The sequence below is a fragment of the Zalophus californianus genome, chromosome 14 (assembly GCF_009762305.2).
Source record: "Zalophus californianus isolate mZalCal1 chromosome 14, mZalCal1.pri.v2, whole genome shotgun sequence".
NCBI lineage: Eukaryota > Metazoa > Chordata > Mammalia > Carnivora > Otariidae > Zalophus > Zalophus californianus.
This window is the reverse complement of record NC_045608.1, coordinates 54,752,606-54,773,481: the sequence shown is the minus strand read 5'-3', so window position 1 is coordinate 54,773,481 and position 20,876 is coordinate 54,752,606. Positions and strand designations below refer to the sequence as shown.

At 34.9% G+C, this 20,876-nt stretch overlaps 1 protein-coding gene and 1 pseudogene across 7 annotated transcripts in view; one reads left to right on the top strand and one right to left on the bottom strand.

Annotated features, from left to right (window-relative positions):
• Positions 1–20,876, top strand: part of CCDC178 (coiled-coil domain containing 178) — a 448,169-nt gene that overhangs the window by 31,272 nt on the left and 396,021 nt on the right. For 6 of the 7 annotated variants that reach the window (XR_003517014.1, XR_003517013.1, XM_027576648.1 and 3 more), the window contains 2 exons: positions 10,242–10,331; positions 17,898–18,037. Coding sequence is in view for 5 of the 7 variants with exons in the window: in XM_027576648.1 (XP_027432449.1) it covers positions 10,242–10,331; positions 17,898–18,037 (230 nt within the window). In the remaining 2 variants the exon portion in view is untranslated. Of the gene's footprint in view, positions 1–10,241; positions 10,332–13,868; positions 13,992–17,897; positions 18,038–20,876 lie in introns of those variants that run through there. The other variant, XM_027576649.1, reaches the window with a different exon arrangement.
• LOC113913377 lies at positions 8,293–8,405 on the bottom strand (annotated as a pseudogene).

Genomic DNA, 20,876 nt, shown 5'->3' with positions numbered 1-20,876 from the left:
TGAGCACGGAGTATGGCCGGAGACCGGGGAGACGGGAGTGATTACTTTTCTCTGGGGGTGCACTGAGGGGTGGGGCCCCGAGCTCTCGGCTCCTCTGGGCGGAGATTGGGAGGCTGCCATTTTCACTCTCGTCCTCCAAAGCTGTACGGAAAGCTTGCCCGGAACAAAAGCTCCTGAGAGCAAACCTGAGCAGATTACTTAGCCCGACCGGCAAGGGCAGGGCAATTCCGCCTCCGGCAAAGACATCTGAGAACCACGGCAACAGGCCCCTCCCCCAGCAGCCAGCCAAGACCAAGTTTACTGATCATTGAGAACGGCAGAACTCCAGCACTAGGAGAATATAGCACAAAGAATTCGTGGCCTTTTTCCCCCGGATTCTTTAGTCTTTCAAAGCTAATTTTTTTTAATTTTCTTTTTTTTGAATTTTTCTTTTTCCCTTTGTCAAACATCTTGTCAATCCCTTTTGTTAAAGATCTTTTTTATTTTTCATTTTTAGAGTTATATTCTATCCCTTCAGAGTAGTTAACCTTATTTTTGGTATATATATATAAAATAAGTTGTTTTCTCTTTAAAGTTTTGGGATATAGTTTCTTCTAACAGACCAAAATATACCCTACATCTCTAGTGTATGGCTTTGTTCTAGTTGCCTACTTGATCACATTCTCTCCCTTTTTTTTTTAATCCTTTCTTTTTTTCAATCAACTTCTCAATTCCTTTTATAAAATCTTTTATAATTTTCATCTTTACAGTCATATTCCATCCCTTCATCGTATTAAACCTTATTTTTGTACATATATAAGTTTTTCTTTCTTTAAAATTTTGGGAAGTACTTTCTTCCAGCAGACCAAAATACACCCAGAATCTAGTGTGTGGCACTAATCTATGCACCAGCCTGATCATATTTGATCATATTCTGTTTTTTTTTTTTCTTTCCCTTTCTTTTCCCCCAGTTTCAGGTCTCTTCTGATTTGTTTAGTGTATATTTTTCTGGGGTCGTTGTTACCCTGTTAGCATTTTGTCCTGTCATTCATCTATTTTCCTCTGGACAAAATGACAAGATGGAAAAAAAATCACCTCAAAAAAAAAGAACGAGAGGCAGTACCGACTGCCAGGGACCTAATCAATATGGACATTAGTAAGATGTTGGAACTAGAGTTCAGAATGATGATTTTAAAGATACTAGCTGGGCTTGAAAAAAGCATGGAAGATATTAGAGAAACCCTTTCTGGAGAAATAAAAGAACTAAAATCTAACGAAGTCGAAATCAAAAAGGCTATTAATGAGGTGCAATAAAAAATGGAGGCTCTAACTGCTATGATAAATGAGGCAGAAGAGAAAATTAGTGATATAGAAGACCAAATGATGGAAAATAAAGAAGCTGAGAAAAAGAGAGATAAACAGCTACTAGATCACTAGGGCAGAATTCGAGATAAGTGATACCATAAGATGAAACAACATTAGAATAATTGAGATCCCAGAAGAAGAAGAAAGAGAGAGAGGGGCAGAAGGTATATTGGAGCAAATAATAGCATAGTACGTATAACATTGTGTAAGTATAGCTTGTACAATGTGATGATTTAATACATGTGCATATTGTGAGATGTTTACCACAGTAAGATTATTGAACACATACTTAAGTTTACATAACTACTATTTGTTGTTGTTGTTATGGTAAGAACATGTAGAATCTTTCATAGCAACTTAGTTATCTATAATCACCATGCTGTATATTATATTTCCAAAACTTATTCTTATAACTGGAAGTTTGTTCCCTTTGACTGAACATCTCATTTCCCCACTTTCCAGCCCCTGGCAACCACTGTTCTATTCTGTTTCTATGAGTTTGGTGGCTTTTTTAGATACTACATATAAGTGAGATTATTTGGTTTTGTCTTTCTCTGTCTTACTTCATTCAACATAGTTACCTTAAGGTCCATTCATGTTGTTTCAAATGACAGCATTTTCTTCTTTTTTATGGTTGAACAATATCCCATTGAGTTTACATATATGTGTATATATACATATATATATGCATATATATATATATGCACCACCAAACTCATGTATATATATGACATATATATTATTGTATATATCTATATGTCTATAGTATATATGTGTGTGTGTGTCTCTCTCTCTCTCTCTCTCTATATATATATATATATCTGTATATGGACGCTTAAGTTGCTGTTGTGATAATGCTGCAGTGAACATGAGGGTACTGGTATCTCTTTGAGATGGTGATTTCATTTCCTTTAGATATATACCCAGATATGGGATTGCTACAGCACATAGAAGTTCTGCTTTTAATTTCTTGTAATAGCTATACAGTATAAATTTATATTTGTACCAACAGTGCATGAGGATTTCCCTTATCTCTGCATTTGATGTCTCTTGTATTTTTGATAATAGCCACTATAACAGATAATGAGATGATATCTCATGGTGGTGATTTGTAGTTCCCTGATGATCAGTGAGGTTGAATACCTTGTCATGTACTTGTTGTCCATTTGTATGTCTTCTTTGGAACAATGTCTACTCAGGATCTTTGCCATTTTAAAACTGAATTATTTGTTTTTATGTTACTGAGTTATATGATTTCCTTATATGTTTTGGATGTTAACGAATTATCAGATAGATGGTTTGTAAATATTTTCTCTCGTTCTATAGGTTGCCTTTTCATTATGATGTGGTTTTTTGTTTTTGTTTGTTTGTTGTTTTGTTGTTGTGCAGAAGCTTTTAAGCTTAATGTAGTGCCACTTACTGATTTTAGTTTTAGTTGGTTGTGCTTTTGGTTTTTAGTGTCATATTGAAAGAATCCTTAGAAGATGTCAATTCCAATGTCAAGGAATTTTTTCTCCATATATTCTTTTAGGAGTTTTATGGTTTCGATCTTACATTTAAGTGTTTAATCCATTCCAAGTTAATTGTTGTGAGTTGTGTAAGAAGATAGGTGTCTGGTCTCATTCCTTTGCATGTGAGTATCTAATTTTCCCTGCATTTTTTATTTATTTATTTATTAAAGTGATAAATCTTTGATTTATTTTTATTTAAGTGTAACTTTTATTTTATTTACAGTGTTACATAGTTTCAGGTGTACAATATAGTACAGTTCCATGTATCACCCAGTGCTCATCACAAGTGCCCTCCTTAATCCCCATCACCTATTTAATCCCCAACCCCCATCTTCTCTGGTAACCATCAGTTTGTTCTCCATAATTGAGAGTCTGTTTCTTTGTGTGTCTCTCTCACTCACTCTCTCTCTCCCTTTGCTCATTTGTTTTGTTTCTTAAATTCCACATGTGAGGGAAATCATATGGTATTTGTGTTTTTCTGACTGACTTATTTCCTTAGCATTATACTCTCTAGCCCCATCCATGTTATTGCAAATGGCAAGATTTCATTATTTTTAAGGCTGAATAGTATTATAATATAATATGGTAATGGTATTTATGGCCGAATATATATCACATCTTCTTTATCCATTCCTCAGTTGATGGACAATTTGGCTGCTTCCCTATCTTGACTATTGTAAATAATGCTGATATAAGCACAGGGCTGTGTGTATCCCTTTAATAGTGTTTTTGTATTCTTTGGGTAAATTCCCAGTAGTGCAATTGCTGGATTGTAGGGTAGTTCTATTTTTAACTTTTTGAGTAACCTCCATACTGCTTTCCATAGTGGCTTGACCAGTTTGCATTCCCACCAACAATGCATGAGGGTTCCTTTTTTCTCCATATCTTCACGAACACCTGTTGTTTCTTGTGTTTTTTATTTTAGCCATTCTGACAGGTGTGAGATGATATCTCACTGTAGGTTTGATTTGCATTTCCCTGATGATCAGTGATGCTGATCATCTTTTCATGTGTCTGTTGGCCTTCTGTATGTCTGCTTTGGAGAAATATCTATTCCTGTCTTCTGTCCATTTTTAAATTGGATAATTTATTTTTTGGGTGTTGAGATTTATTAGATCTTTATATATTTTGCATACTAACCCTTTATCAGATATGTCATTTGTAAATATCTTCTCCCATTCAGTAGGATGCCTTTTGGTTTTGTTGATTGTTTCCCTTGCTGTGCAGAAGCTTTTCATTTTGATGTAGTCCCAGTAGTTTATTTTTGCTTTTGTTTCTCTTTCCTTAGGAGAAATATCTAGAAAAAAGTTGCTACAGCCAGTGTCAAAGAAGTTACTGCTTGTGTTTTTGGTGTACTTGTAAATAGGATTGTTTTCTTAATTTTTCTCTTTCTGCTGCTTCATTATTGGTATATAGAAATGCGACAGGTTTTTGTACATTGATTTTGTACATCCATTATGATTTTTTTCCTGCGACTTTATTGACTTGCTGTGGCTAGGACTTCAAATACTGTGTTGAATAGAAGTGGTGAGAGTGGACATTCTTGTTCCTGACCTTAGGGGGAAAGCTCTCAGTTTTTCCCCATTGAGGATGATGTTTGCTGTGGGTTTTTCATATATGGCCTTTATGATGTTGAGGTGTGTTCCCTCTAAACCTACCCTGTTGAAGGTTTTTATCATGACTGGATGTTGTACTTTGTCAAATGCTTTTTCTGCATCTATTGAAATGATCATATGGTTTTTATCCTTTCTCCTTTGCATCCTGAAAATAAATCCTATCTGATTGTGGTGATTAATTTTTTTAATATATTGTTGAATTCAGTTTCCTACTATTTTATTGACAATTTTTGCATCTTTGTTCATCAGGGATATTGGCCGATAGTTCTTTTTTTAGTGGTGATTTTATCTGATTTTGGTATCAAGATAATGCTGGCCTTACAGAATGAATTTGGAAGTGTTCCTTTTTGTTTTTTTTGGAATAGCTTGAGAAGAATAGGCATTAATTCTTCTTTAAATGTTTGGTAGAATTCGCCTGTGAAGCTATCTGGTCCTGGACTTCTGTTTGTTGGGAGTTTTTTGATTACTGATTCAATATCTTTGCTAGTATTGGTCTATTCAAATTTTCTATTTCTTCCTGTTTCAGTTTTGGTAGCTTATATGTTTCTGGGAATTTATATCTTCCAGGTTGCCCAATTGGTTGGTATCTAGAATTTTATAATATTTTCTTATAAGTTTTTGTATTTCTGTGGTGTTGGTTGTTATTTCTTCTCTCTCATTTGTGACTTTGTGTCCTTTCTCTTTTCTTTTTGACAAGTCTGGCTAGAAGTTTATCAATTTTATTAATTTTTTCAAAGAACCAGCTCCTGGTTTCATTGATTTCCTCTATTGTCTTTTTAGTTTCTATATCATTTTTCTCTCTACTGTTTATTATTTCCTTCCTTTTGCTGATTTTAGGTTTTGTTTGTTGTTCTTTCACTAGCTTGTAAGTTTAGGTTGTTTATTTGATTTTTTTTTCTCACTTCTTGAGGTAGGCCTGTATTGCTATTAACTTCCTTCTTAGAACTGCTTTTGTTGCATCTCAAAGGTTTTGGGCCAGTGTGTTTTCATTTTCATATGTTTCCATGTACTTTTTTATTTCTTTTTTTTATTTCCTGGTTGAAGTATTCATTGTTTAGTGGCATGTTTTGTAATCTCCACACATTTGTGTTCTTTTCAGATTTTTTATTATAGTTGATTTGAGATTCTATGGCCTTGTGGTCAGAAAAGATGCATGGTATGAGTTCGATCTTCTTGATTTTGTTGGGGCTGGTTTTGTGGGCTATTATGTCATCTATTCTGGAGATTTTCATGTGCACTTGAAAAGAATGTGTATTTTGTTGTTTTAGGATGGAAGGTCCTGAATATATCTTTTAAATCCATGTGTTCCAGTGTGTCATTCAAAGCCATTGTTTTCTTGTTGATTTTCTGTTTAGATGATCTGTCCATTGATGTAAGTGGGGTGTTAATGTACCCTACTATTATTATATTATTGTCTATTAGTTCCTTTATATTTATTAATTGTTTTATGTATTTTGGTGCTCCTATGTTGGGTACATATTTACAATTGTTATATCTTCTTATTGGATTGTCTCTATTATTATATAGTATCCTTCTTTGTCTCGTTACAGTATTTGTTTTAAAGTCTATTTTGGTGAAATAAGTATTGCTACTCCAGCTTTGTTTTGACATCCATTTGCATGATAGATGTTTCTCCATCCCCTCACTTTCAATCTTCAGATGTCTTTGGATCTAAAATGAGTCTCTTATAGGCAGCATATAGATGGGTCTTATTTTTTTTTTCCCATTCTTCACCTTATGTCTTTTGATTGGAGTGTTTAGTCTATTTATACTCAAAGTAATTATTGATAGATACGTATTTATTGGCATTTTATTGTGGTTGTTTTTGAAGATTTTCTCTGTACCTTTCTTGTCTTTTTCTCTTTCATGTTTTGTTGTTTTTCTTTAGTGAGCTATTTGAATTTCTTTCTCTTTATTCTTTCCCTCTTTATTACTGGTTTTGATATACGGTTACCTTTAGGGTTCTGTATAACCTCCTCTGCATATTAGCAGTCTATATCAAGTTGATGATCACTTAAGTTTGAACCCATTCTTTACTACTCTGCTCCCCATGTTTTAGGTATATGGTGTCATATTTTATATCCTTTTCTTTGTGAGCTCCTTGACTGGTTTTTTACAGAAATTTTTCATTTTTACTGCTTTTGTGTTTCCTCCTTTATAGTGTCACTTTTGGTCTCTCTTTTCCACTAAAAGAGTCCCCTTTAATATATCTTGCAGGGCTGGTTTAGTGGTCACAAACCCCTTTAGTTTTTGTTTGGGAAACTCTATCTCTCCTTCTATTCTGAATGATGCCTTGCTGGATAGAGCATTCTTGGCTGCAGATTTTTCCTATTCAGCACTTTGAATATATCATACCACTCCCTTCTGGCTTGTAAATTTTCTGTTGAAATGTCTCCTGCTAGCCTTATGGGCTTTCTCTTGTAAGTTAGTAACTTCTTTTGTGTTGCTGCTCTCAAGATTTTTTTCTGTATCACTATATTTTGCAAGTTTAATTACATTATGTCTTGGTGTGAATCTGCTTTTATTGATTTTGATGGGAGTTCTCTGTGCCTCCTGGATCTGGATATCTGTTTACTTTCCAGATTAGGGATGTTTTCAGCTATTATAAATTATAAATAAATTTTCTGCCCCCTTTTCTCTCTCTTCTTCTGGGACTCCTATAATATAAAAATTATTAATTATGTTTAATGGGGTCACTGTGTTCCCTAAATCTATTTTCATTTTGTGTAATTCTTTTTTCTCTTGTTCAGCTTGATTACTTTCCATTACTCTACTTCTGCCATCCTGCTATTCATTTCATCAAGTATTTTTTTTCATTTATTGAGCCCTTTTTCTCATCTATGTTATTCCTTATCTCTGTGTTGAGAGTCTCATTCATGTCTTCCATTCTTTTCTCAAGTCCAGTATCCTTAAGATCATTGCCCTCCTCAGAGCTGGCCTGCTTAGGTTCCACTAACACCAGAGTGAGCACGGACAGCCCACAGCAGGTAGAGAGTCAATGTAGACAAGTGCACTGAAAGGAAAAGTGACTCAGACACAATAGCAGGGAATAAACACCATACATAGGATACTGTCCTGAAGTGCCAGGTTCTGGTAAACAGAGGACATTGCACTGCAGGGCATTCCAGGACCTCTTCTTCATAAAGTCAATACTTTCAAGAGTAGAAAACATAGCTGACTTCCTTAAAACACTGAAATAGCTACAAGAGAGGGAGACAAAATGAGGAGATAAAGAAATTTATCGCAAATGAAAGAACAGGACAAGGCCCCAGCCAGAGATCTAAGCAAAACAGATATAAATAATGCCTGATAGAGAATTTAAAGCAAGGATCACAAGGAATTTGGGACTGGGGTGGTGCCCAACATGACTTATGGAAGAGACTGTCCCATCTCCTATGTCAAGTTCATCATATATGCATGTTTTTTTTTTCCTGGGCTCTCTATTCTGTTCTCCTGATTTTTGTGTTATGTTTTTATGCCAGTACCATACTTTTTTGATTATTATAGCTTTGTAATATAGTTTGAAATAATGAAATGTGATGCCTCCAGCTTTGTTCTTTTTTTTCTCATGGTTGCTTTGGCTCTGCAGGATCTTTTGTGGATCCATAAGAATTTTAGGATTTTTTTTTTTTTCTGTTTCTGTGGGAAATGCCATTGGATTTTGATAGGGTTTGATTGAATGGATATTTTAACAAAATTTACTCTGCTGATTCATGAGCACAGGATATCTCTCCATCTATTTGTGTTCTTCAGTTTCTTTCATCAATGTCTTATAGTTTTTGATGTATAAATCTTTCACTATCTTGGTTAAATTTATTCCTAAGTATTTTATTCGTTTCATGCTATTGTATTTGTGTGTCATCCTTATGCAGGGGCAATGCTAATTTTCTCTGTATTGTTGCAATTTTAGTATATGTGCTGTGGAAGCAAGCACTTTTCCATGCTATTATACATGGGATTGTTTTGTCTGGTAGAAGTATAGGTACCTCTAATCTCTCTTTCCATTTGCATAGAATATATTTTTCCCTCCCTTCACTTTGAGCCTTATGTGTCTTTAAAGCTGAAATGAGTCTTTAGTAGCATATAGTTGTGTCTTTTTTTAAAAAAATCCATTCAGCCACTCTATGCCATTTGTTTGGAGAACTTAATCCATTTATATTTAAAATGATTATTGGAAAAAAATAAAATTATTATCGGTAGGTAAGGACTTAGTAATGCCATCTTGTTGATTATTTGCTGTCTGTTTTATATTTCTTTTGTTCATTTCTTCCTCTCTTCCTGTATTTCTTTATGAATTGATGATTTTCCATAGTGGTATACTCTGATGCCCTTCTTCTCTTGTGTATCTACTATAGGTTTTTTTTTTTAAGATTTTATTTATTTATTTGACACACAGAGAGAGAACACAAGCAGGGGGAGCGGCAGGCAGAGGGAGAGGGAGAAGCAGGCTCCCCGCTGAGCAGGGAGCCCGATGTGGGACTTGATCCCAGGACCCTGGGATCATGACCTGAGCCAAAGGCAGATGCTTAACCGACTGAGCCACCCAGGCATCCCTCTACTATAGGTTTTGCTTTGTGGTTACCTTAAGGCTTACACAAAACATTTTATAGTTATAATAGTATTTAAGCTGATTAACAACTTCAATCATATACAAAAACTCTACCCTTTTATTCTTTTCTTTTTATGTTTCTGATGTCACAATTTACATCTTTTTATATTGTGTATCCATTAGTAAGTTATTGCAGCTATAGCTATTTTTCATGTGTCTTTAATCTATACACTAGAGTTAAGCAATTAGCACATCACTATATTATAGTATTGGAGTATTCTGAAATTGACATATACTTATTTTTACTGATGTGTTTTATTCTTTCAAATGTTATTAATGGAAGTCTTTTCATTTCTGCTTGAAGAGCTCCTTTCAGCATATCTTGTAAGGCAGATCTGGTGGTGATGAACTCCCTCACTTCGTGCTTGTCTGGGAAACACTTTCTCTCTCTTTCATTTTAGAAGGAAAACTTTGCTGGCAAAGCTCTTGGGGTCCTCTACAGAGCAGGCCACTGGGAATTGTGATCACTTTCTTTGTATGACTATATTGGTAGCCTCTGCCCTTCTTCCTTGTTCGAAGCCATTTCCATAAGTCTTGCCTTTGCCTGTCTCTGAGTAAGATGAAACCAGAACAGGTCATTTGTGCAGTACCCCAAAAGGGCATGGAAGCTGTTCTCTCACCCTGTTCTCCCTTTCCTGGTGAGGGGAACTATTTCAAGCTGGAGTATTCCCTCTTGGTGCTGAGCAATGTTGGCCTGGTGAATGGGATGATGCAGTCAAAATGAAACTGTCTTCCTTCCCTTTTTGTGAGGTTATTCATGGGCTTTTTTGTTCCACTGTGTTGCTGAAGTTTGTTGAATGGTTTCCTGAGCTCTCCCAGAACTATTTTTCTTCGTTCATAGCCATCTAACTATTGAACTTCATTGTAGGATGGAGGCTAGAGTCTCCTACTCCATTGTTTTGGTAATGTCACTCTGGACAGTTTCTCAATGTTTGCTTTTAATAGATGAATGCTATTTTGAATACCTTCTTTTGATAGTTAACCCAACTGAAGGACCAGAGAAAACATCTAAATATATTCTACTGTGGGTTTTGGTTAATATTTGAATTATAGTTGCTTTTGCAAGAACAATACTTTTACAACATAGTTTTACATATTATTTTGCTTATTTTAAAAATTTATATTAACTGCTCATTGTAATTTTTGTTTTCTTTTTTAAAGACAATGCCACATCACAAGCTTTGGTTCTGTTTGGTGCCCCTAAGGAAGGCATTGAGATTTTTCATGAAAATAAAATGACAAATACTGAAGGTAAGGACTGAATGTAAGTTACATAGTTATCTTTGTAAGCTATATTTACATTTAACATTAGTTTGTGATGTTCATGTTATATTTTTATTAAGAAATGAACCATAAATATCACTAATAGTTAATATAGTAATAATATATAATATTAAAAGTACAATGTTATAATCTATTTTATTAATAATATGTTAATTATATTTAAGCTATAAGATTTTTTTATAATTTCAGAAATGTTGAATTTTTAAAATAAACATTTTCTTTATTGCTTATGCCAAGACTAGCAGGTGCTAGATCCTTTCCAGTTCATTGAGGATATGTTTATTAGAAGAAAAAAAGAAGGAGGACTAATATTTTTGTGGTGTGAAATCCAGAATTAAGAATCTATAAAACATTAGCTCTATAAAACATTATGTGGAAAGAGGTAGAAAGAGATGACAAAATGCGTAGATTTCATGTATAGGGGCTTATGCTTATTTATTTTCAGTTTATTTTGTTGAAGAACTCTATATTAATCAAAAAATTCTCATCTTGATTTTGGTAAACTGCTCTGGAGATTTTCAGTTTGACAGGATAAAATTGGGATAAGGTGACATTCTGATTCTTCATCTATTTCTCTCTCATATCTTTTATCTTCTCTCTCTCTAGAAATGTTGATTAGAATTTTAATCTCCTGGCTTAGGGTTTATTGCCATAGTTTGGACAAACTTTTTAAAATATCAAATGATTGGTTTATGAAACAGTTAATTCAAGACACTGGAATATACATGTGCTAGTAGGATATAGAGTTATTTAAGACATGATTCTTATATGGAGTGTATAATCTTGCAGGCCAGATAAAATATAACTGTAAACAATTAGTACAACACAACAGAAAAGAATGGTTATATAGAGTAATAGCAGAGATGGCACAAGGTAATTGAAAGTTTCTGTACCCAATTCCAACGTATAGGCATGGGGTCTCCCCACTACCAAGCAATTCTTGGACATGATCAAGGGCCCTACAATTCAGCTCAGTTCTGACACTGTCTACCTGGAAATAGAGTTAGATCCCACAAGTTAAGGGCTTAGTGCTACAAGGCTTCCCCTCCCCCCACCGCAGAGGCCAATCAAAGGTCCAGGTTATCACCTGTGCTTCTGACCAACTAACAGAGGTTCCAGTGAAACCCCCTCCTTGGGTTTGCTAGAATGGCTCCTAGAACTCAGAAAAACATTTTTACTTACTAGATTACTGGTTTATTTAAAAAGGATGTAACTTGGGAACAGCTAGATGGAAGAGATGTATAGAGTAAAGTAGTGGAAAGGGTACAGATCTCCCATGCCCTCTTTGAGTTTGCACTCTCTGCAAATCTGCATGTGTTCATCAACCTGGAAGCTCTCCAAACCCTGTCCTTTTGGGTTTTTGTGGAGTCGTCTTTATATAGGCATGATTGATTAAATCATTGGACATTGGCAATTGATTCAACCTCTAGCCCCTCTCCCTTCCCTGGAGGTCTGGAATGGGACTAAAAGTACCAATTCTCCAATCATGTTCTAACTTTCCAATCATATTTCTTCCTATTCTCTTGCTTGTCTTTTCATTCATTTAAATATCTGTTTGAGGGGCGCCTGGGTGGCTCAGTTGTTGGGCGTCTGCCTTCGGCTTGGGTCATGGTCCCAGGGTCCTGGGATCGAGCCCCACATCGGGCTCCCTGCTCTTTGGGAAGCCTGCTTCTCCCTCTCCCACTTCCTTTGTGTTCCCTCTCTCGCTGTGTCTCTCTCTGTCAAATGGATAAATAAAATCTTTAAAAAAAAAAAAAAGCTTTAAATATCTGTTTGAGGAGTTGAATGTTTTGTCTTTGATGAAGTCTAATTTATTATTTTTTTCTTTTATGTTTCTCCTCCCTCCGTTCCTTCCTTCTTTCCTTTCTGCCTTCCTGCCAGTACTTTAAAGATATTTTTCTATTATATTCTGGCTTGCATTTTTTTTTTCTGATGAGAAATGTAGCAGTTATTCATACCCATGTTCCCATTATGTTATGTTCCCTTTTGTTCTCTGGCTACTTTAAAGAATTCTTTTTTATTATTGTTTTTCAGTAATTTGACCGTGATATTCCCAAATGTAGTTAGTTCTCTTGATATTTTAATTGTTTGGGATTTGCTGAGCTTCTTAGATATGTGTTTTTTCATCAAATTGTGAAATAATGTGGCCATTATTTCTACAAATATTTTTCACTCCAAATTTCTTGTTTTTGAAGAACCTTAACCTTACACATGTTAGATTATTTGATTTTTGTCAGTTTTTTGAGGATCTGTTCTTTTTTCATTTTTCTTTCTGTTCTTTAGATTGGATGATTTCTGTCATTTCATCTACACATTCACTGAGTTTTACCCTGTCCATTTGTTGTCAAGGCCAACCAATATATTTGTTAATTTAAATTTTCATATTTGCAGTTCTAGAATTTCCATTTGGTTCATTTTCATAGTTTTCATTTTTATACTAATCTTATATATTCACTTATTAAGGCCATATTTTCCTTTAATTACTTGAACATATATTTTTTTTACCTTTTGAACATATTTATAATAGCTACTTTAAAATCTTTGCTGTATATACATAGCTTCTGGGCCAACTTGGTTTCAGTTTCTACTGATTTTTTTCTAGACTTTTAAAACATTTTCCTGTTTTACTGTATGATTTAATACTGGATATTTGTGTAGTACATTGTGAAGACTCTGGATTCTGTTATCTTTCTCTGAAGGAAATTATTTTTCTAGCAGGCAGCTCAGTCAATCATTTGATCAACTTGAAAGTAGTATATGCTTGGTTTTATGCAAAAGTGCATATATATATTTGTGTGTGTGTGTGTGTCTGCACACACACTCACACACACACACACACACACACACAAGGAATTTACCAATCCCCTCTAATTTGGCTAAATTTTGTCTCCTCCACATATTATATTATAGCTTGATTTTAAACTTTTTTGGGTGGGTCTAGAGGAGGCTCTTACTCTAATGTACAGTCCTTCTTCCTAAACTGTAACACAAGAGAGTATTCTGAGGCATTGATGAAATCTCTACATTCTGTCAGTACTGGACTTCTAAGGTTTTCTCCTCATCCCTCGCCAATACTCTTTTACCAACACCACTCAGCCTCTAGTGTTTTTGTTCCTTTCTCAATCCCATAGCATATGTTCTCTATTAACCTTCAGGTAATTTTGCTCTGCGTACACATACAGTCTAGCCCTTATCTACAGATGCAGAGAGCATTCTCAAATGGGTTTCTGGGGGTGCTTCTCTGCACAGCTATGTCCTTTTCAGTTCCCTGCCCTGAAGATTCTGTCTCCATTACCCATGGTACTAGTCTTTGCCCTTTATCTCAGCAGGATTTCCATGCTCTTTTCTTACCCCAGATCTCTATATTGTAGTTGAAAAATTGTCCCTTGGCAGAAAGCATGGTGATTTTGGGGCTCAACCTAATGAATTTTCCTTTCTCAGGAATCAAAAGCGGGCATTCCTGTTTTCTAATGTCTGAAAACAGTTGTCTCACATATTTTTTCCAGACTTGGAAGACTGAATCTTTATCAGTTACTCCTTCACAGATGGTAGTGGAAACACTGATTAATGGGGTTTGTGAATGAAGATTTCATAAAGTTGAGAGAACAGAAGCCAGTTTACAGCATGGTAAAATTAAAAAAAGAGGGATTTATTCATTCACTCATTTATTCAACAGTTTTTTAAGGCACTAAACATAGTTTCTCTCCATAAACAATGTAGAACTTCATGGGGAAGATGGATGGGGAAACAGATAAATGTGACACAGTTGAATATTAATAAAGGGATAGAAAATGTTATGGCTAGGTGTAGCCAAATGTCTGAAAGATTCAAGAATTCCTCATAGAGAAAGAGCCATGTAAGTTGCATAGAAATTTCAGTTTGAAGAAGAGACCAGGATATGAGAATATTGTGGCTGCTGGTATAGATTGCTCATTTGAAAAGAATTGTTAGTCAAAGCAAAATTTACTTTAAGATAATAGCCGTAGGAAGTTGTCAGACACAGTAATAGGAAGACCTGTGATTACTTAAGGGAAGCAAAACTAAATACATTGAAATTGCAGATTTTGAAAAGACTGAAGGGAATGGAGATAAGGGAACACTGAACAGAGCCATTTATGTAGTGGTTAAGAGTAGATGCAGTCTAGTCATCTCCGACTCGAGTCTATGCATATTATTTTATGTATTTAGTGATAAGTGTCTTCAACCTTGTAAGGTTCAATGAAAAGAAGGTAACTCTAATATCATGGAAAGGTCACCCCTTGCCCCCCGATACCCCGAGTGGGTAACAAAAACTTAAAGGGAGCTTTGTTTCTGTAAAAAAAAAAAAAAAAAAAAGGTACTTCCTGTTCATCAAACAGGCTTTGCAAAGAGTAGAAATTATTTCTAAACTTGAGAGTATTGACTTTTTCTACATTTTGGAAAGAAAGTCAGGATGTTAAAAAGGATAACAGAATGTGAAAAACAAATCTGTGTTGAGAGAAGTTTTCTCCTGAGTACTAAGTTCACATAAAGGGATGATACAATAACTGGGGTGATGGACATAAAGGAACCACATATTAAAAGCAGGAGAGAAGGAAGGATGGGCTGGGTGAATAAATTACATAAGGATCACATTTACAGAGCAAGGAGAGTTGGCAGTTTATGAACATAGTATTTTTATTTCATTTCCCCACATAATCAGCCGGTCCATATTTTTCCTCAAATGGAAGTTTCATGTTGCAGAGCCTCAACAAACCACAAGTGTAGCCGAGATCCAGGAAGATCTTACTTACCTCTTAGGCATTGATTCTGAGCAAGGAAGTTAAAGTTGGGCAGATGTTTAGAGAGGATGAAAGTCTTGCCTGAGCTTACGTCTTTAAAGACTCACCCTGAGGGGCACCTAGGTGGTTCAGTCAATTAAGTGCCTGACTCTTGATTTCAGCTCATGTCCAGATCTCAGGGTCCTGGGATTAGAGCCCTGTGTCTGTCTCCAAACTCATTGGGATGTCTCCTTGAGGATTATCTCTCTCCCTCTCCCTCACTCTTCCCCCCCAAAAAAAATTTAGATAAATCTTTAAAAGAAAATAGAGTCACCCTGACAATTTGTGCATAGGCTTCAGGAGGAGGAGTTCTGTCAATATGCTTGGCTAAAATCATTAGTTAGTTGTATCATGAAATTTTAGGTAAAAAGGATTTTATATAACACCCCACCAACCCATTCATTTATTAAGTGAGAAACCTGAGATTGGAGACTGAGTAGTTTTAACTTAAGTATAGTTAGTTATCACTCCAGTCAAAAAGTGAATGAACCTGGACATCTAGTTTAGTGATCTAGGGTGTCTCTTTAAGCTGGGTAGAATTAAAAAGAAACAGAAAGGAAAGTTTTAACTTATACTACATCTGTATTAGAATAAAAACAGTGATAATGACTCCTGAATTCTGGTTCTGGGTTGTGCTACTTATGATGTCATGTCTTTTATAGATTTTTAGTGCAGATTTTAACTTCATAGTATTTCATTTTCTCCACTTTACCATATATAAAATGTTAATCCTAAACCATGAGGTGCTATGAAATTAATTAGTATTCACATGATAGGTTTAGAGTAATACATGCCGGAAAATGTTAAATGAGTCATTACTATCCTGTTTTCTCCACATTTAATGAAGCAAAACAAACGTTTTGAGTATAAGGACAACTGCTTGGTTGTTAAATGTGTGTCAAAACCTTCTTATTTCTAGAGGGAAGGGCAACATGCCCTTATCAAGATATTTGGATAGGAGATCAATATGTAATTTTCACCAGCTTGTTCTTTAGTCCTATGACTATTATGGAGATGAAAATACATATCTATGCATGACCTAAAGAGGAAAGATGGAATATAACACACAAAATATCCATAGCAAATATATGTGTTTAGTATAGTCAGAGCAAACTAAGATACATTAGAATATCAGGACTGATATCTTGAAGGAACAATCAAAATTCAAAAACAAATGAAAATATGAAGCATTTGAGATGCCCTGAAATATATTTTTAGGACTGCTTTTCTTTATTTTACTATCTTTTTAAAAATATAAAAACAACCTTTAAAGTATAGCTTATACTCCAAAGCCAAGGAGATATAGTTCAAGACTCAGCTTTCTCACCTACCAGCTCTGTAGAAATGGACACATTATATAACTTAACTTCTCTAAGCTTTTGTTCCTTATCTATGAAATCAAGGTAATAATCCCATTTCACAAGATTGTTGTGAGGATTAAATAAAATGTGGAATCAAAAGTATTTAGCATAGTTCCATGATTGGCACATATTTTTAGTTCTTAAAAAATGTTGAAATATATATGTATTATATAATATATGAGTTAGGGTAAATGCTTTTGTTTATAAGCGAAGGAGGTACACTATTTTCACAGAGATTGTGCTTTTGGAGGAGGGGTATTATGAGACTTTATTTAAAAGATATTTAGGGGCGCCTGAGTGGCTCATTCATTAAGTGGCTGCCTTCAGCTCAGGTCATGATCCCAGAGTCCTGGGATCAAGCCCTGCATTGGGCTCCCTGCTTAGCGGGAAGCCTGCTTCTCCCTCTCTCACTCCCCCTGCTTGTATTCCCTCTCTCACTGTCTCTCTCTCTGTTAAATAAATACATAAAGTCTTTTTTAAAAAAGATATTTAAAAGATTCCTGTTTAAATAAAGGTATTTACTGTCTGGGTTGGCAGTGAAACAAAAAAGCACAGGCAACAGCATAAGTTCTCTGTTCTTCAAGGTCAACTGAAATGAGGACATCACACTGTTCTCACTGAGGCACCAAGCCTATTTTGTGTCTTGCATTTAAGATCAGTGATTGCAGCTATAATCCAGCCCAATAGAGTCCTTAGAGGCAAAAGGACTGCAAGTAAGCACTTTGGTGGAGTTTCATGGACAACTTTGCTGTGCTTCTGCAACCTTCAGTTGATTCAGGACATGCCAGGATTAGAATCACTGAGGCACATCGGACTGAGTGGATTTTATGATGAGTACAACTTGAATGCTATAGTAGGAACATCAATCACTCTTTGCATGAGACTCCAATTTTCAGAAATGGAAGGTAGAAAATGAGGTTATTATAAGGATGAAGGGGACCTGCTTTTACTTTTTTTTTTCTAGCAAGAGAAGTTCATGCTGGATTTAAAGAAGAACTTCTTCAATGCATGAGTGGTTGGATATTTACACTGGAAGATGTGGACTCTCTTTGAAGGGAGAATTTAAAATATATTTCAAAGTCATTTTTTAAGTGATTCAGGAACTATTTAGAAACAATTGAATTAACTGGTTTTCTGCCTTTTTTCTTTAGGTTTTTTTTTTCAATGTTCATGATGTTATGGAACACTTTATATAATTATATAATTTTAATATCATTATCATTCTATTTTCTGAAATATTTATCAATTTGTTTATTAAAGAAATTTTAAAAGTATTAGTATTAATAAAGCAGAATATTGTTTGCATATTCTGAACATCAGTTTACTATTTTGTATGTAACTATTAACTAATTTCTGTCTGCTTTATTTTTAAGGGGTGAATAAAGCCATTTACTTTAGCTATCCATGTCGACGGCAAAGCTGTGCTTTAGTAAACATCCCAGCACCATGTGTCAACAAAATGATTTCACACATTGAAGATTTGGAATCTAAAATACAAGAGCATTTGAAACGGGTAAGATTTAAAATGCTAACATTTTTGTAATATCTATAGAGACTATAATGGCTGTTATTTATAGAACTCAGGGAGTAATTTTTTTTAATGATATTGGAATATTTTATAGAATTTTTGCTCAGTTGTGTAATTTACTAATCTAGACATGTTTTTGATAGTCTCACTCATAAAGGTGAAATGACCTTACTAAATAGATTTTTTCCCTACCTGTTTGTTCCTAATCCAGAAGCAATCATGCTAAGTAGTAATTTACATAAGCCAACTTGACTAGTAAATTAAATAGTATTTACATCGTTTTTAGGGACACTAAACTGATTAGATGATTAGATGAGTAAATTGGTGTGTAGAAGGACAGTGTGCCCTTTTTAATGGGTTATTTTGTTCTAAAGAAATGCTTAATAGGTCTGTTGAAAGAGAATGTAATGATTCTTCTTCACCTGTTTGCCTTTATTATTCTTAAGGGACTTCAATCTTGAAATCACTGTAACTTTCAGTTATCTTCAGATGATTTAGGAATGATAAATACCTTCTCACAGCTTTTATTAAGATTATTCTGAACAATTAGTGCAAAATTAGATTGCCCAAGCAGGAGGATAAGTTTGTGCTATTTCTCTTCCCTCACCACCATTATTGGATCTGGCTCTGAGAAAGTTCTGAGGAGCAGTCATGATGCTTCATGTAGGGTGATGTCTCCTTCAAGAGGCATTAGAGTTCAGTCCTTAAAATTGCAGACTTTAGAGCCACATGTTCTATGACCTTAGATAAAAATGGAGGTAATGACATTGTGTTGGACAAAATGCCAGCATATGATATACACTCAATATATATTAGCTATTGTTATTTCTATAATACTATCATTTTATATTAGTATTATATTTATTTATATTTATTATATTTATTTTTGTTCCTTCTTTGTTTCTCCATATCAGCATGCCTTTTCAGAAAATGCTTTATGTGTCATAGGTCTGATGGTGTCCTGGGCTTTGAGAAATATTGTTAAGTAGATAGAAGAGAATTAATCTTTATTGATATGATATCCTGTATACTTCACATGTTTTATAATTAATGATTAGGCTTTTTTTAATAATGAAAATAGATTTACAGATGTTTTAATAATACAATAGCTGTGATTATAATAGCTATAATAGCTATATTCATAATTATAATTGCTCAAAACTATTTTTAAATGGTTATTCTTTTTTTTCTTAAAGATTTTATTTATTCATTTGACACAGAGAGAGAGAACACAAGCAGGAGGAGCAGGAGAGTGAGAAGCAGGCTACCCCCTGATCAGGGAGCCCGATGTGGGGCTCGATCCCAGGACGCTGGGATCATGACCTGAGCCAAAGCCAGCCGCTTAACCAACTGAGCCACCCAGGCGCCCCTTAAATGGTTATTCTTTTATCTAATTGATAGATGGGGAAATAACAATTTAAACAGTTGAGAAACTTGTCCTAGATCACGAGATAGAATTGGGATTTGAACCCACTGTCTGTTATCAAAACCCATGTTTTTTTACCCAATTCCACTTGGGATTCTGAGCAGCTGATAAACTGTTAAACACTATGGATAATAGGCCAGCTAAAAGATTACTTTAGATAAAATAATTCACAAAGTAAACTGAGATATTTTATAGCTTATCTTCAGGAAAACTGAAAAAAGGAGCATTTCTTAAATAAATATGTTAGGAAAATGAGCCAGCTGAATAAATAAAAAGGCCTTATAAAGACCAGCATCTTGGGGTGCCTGGGTGGCTCAGTCGTTCAATGTCTGCCTTCGGTTCAGGTCATGATCCCAGGGTCCTGGAATCGAACCCTGCATCGGGCTCCCTGCTCTGCGGGAAGCCTGCTTTGCCCTCTCCCACTCCCCCTGCTTGTGCTCTCTCTAGCATGAGTGTGCTCTCTCTCAAATAAATAAATAAAAATTAAAAAAAAAAAAGGACCAGCATCAGAGTGACTTGCTTTTTGCTGTCTTCTGGTGCTTAGCTTAGAGCCTGATACATAGTAGGTGCTCAATAAATGTCTGTTGAATGGAAAAAAAATGAGGACCTGAAGCAGAACCTTTGTTTTCTAGATACATCTGAGACACCTATCCACCCAATACAGTAAAGAGCTACCATTTACCAAGCATTTGCTATTTTCTAGGGGTGTCTGGGTGGCACAGTCGGTTAAGCATTTGACTTGGTTTCAGCTCAGGTCCTGATCTCAGCATCCTGAGATCTAGCCCCATGTTGGGCTCTGTGCTCAGCGCAGTGTCTGCTTGAGATTCTATCTCCCTCTGCCTCTGCTGCTATCCCCTGTGCGTGCAGTCTCTCTCTCTCTTTCCCTCTCAAAAAAATCTTTAAAAAAAAGTAAAAAAACAAAAAAATCTGCTATTTTCTAGTAACTTACCAAATACATATTTCTGTTTTTGTGCTTCACAGGAATCCTATTTTATTGGTAAAAATTCTTATATTTAGGAAAGTCCAGTAATTTATACATCATTATACAGGTAGTAAGCATTAGAGTTAGAATTTGAATCGAGTTCCTTCTGACTCCAAATCCCCTTTCAGTTTTTATTTTGTAATCCTTAAGGGCAAAAGAAGGCCTTAATTCTCACATTGACATGGAATGTTAGTTGGTATTTTGACAACATGAAGTACACAAATAACAACGTCAGATAAATATACTTCTAGACAAAAACTGTAATAATGATAATAATGTTTAACAAGTAAATATAGACATAAACTTTATTTGAAAGATTAATTGTGAAATTAATGCTCATAACTTTTTTTTAAAAAATTCAGGACTTATTTTAGGCTTTTTCTATTTTCTAAATTTAAAAAAATGTTATTTTATTT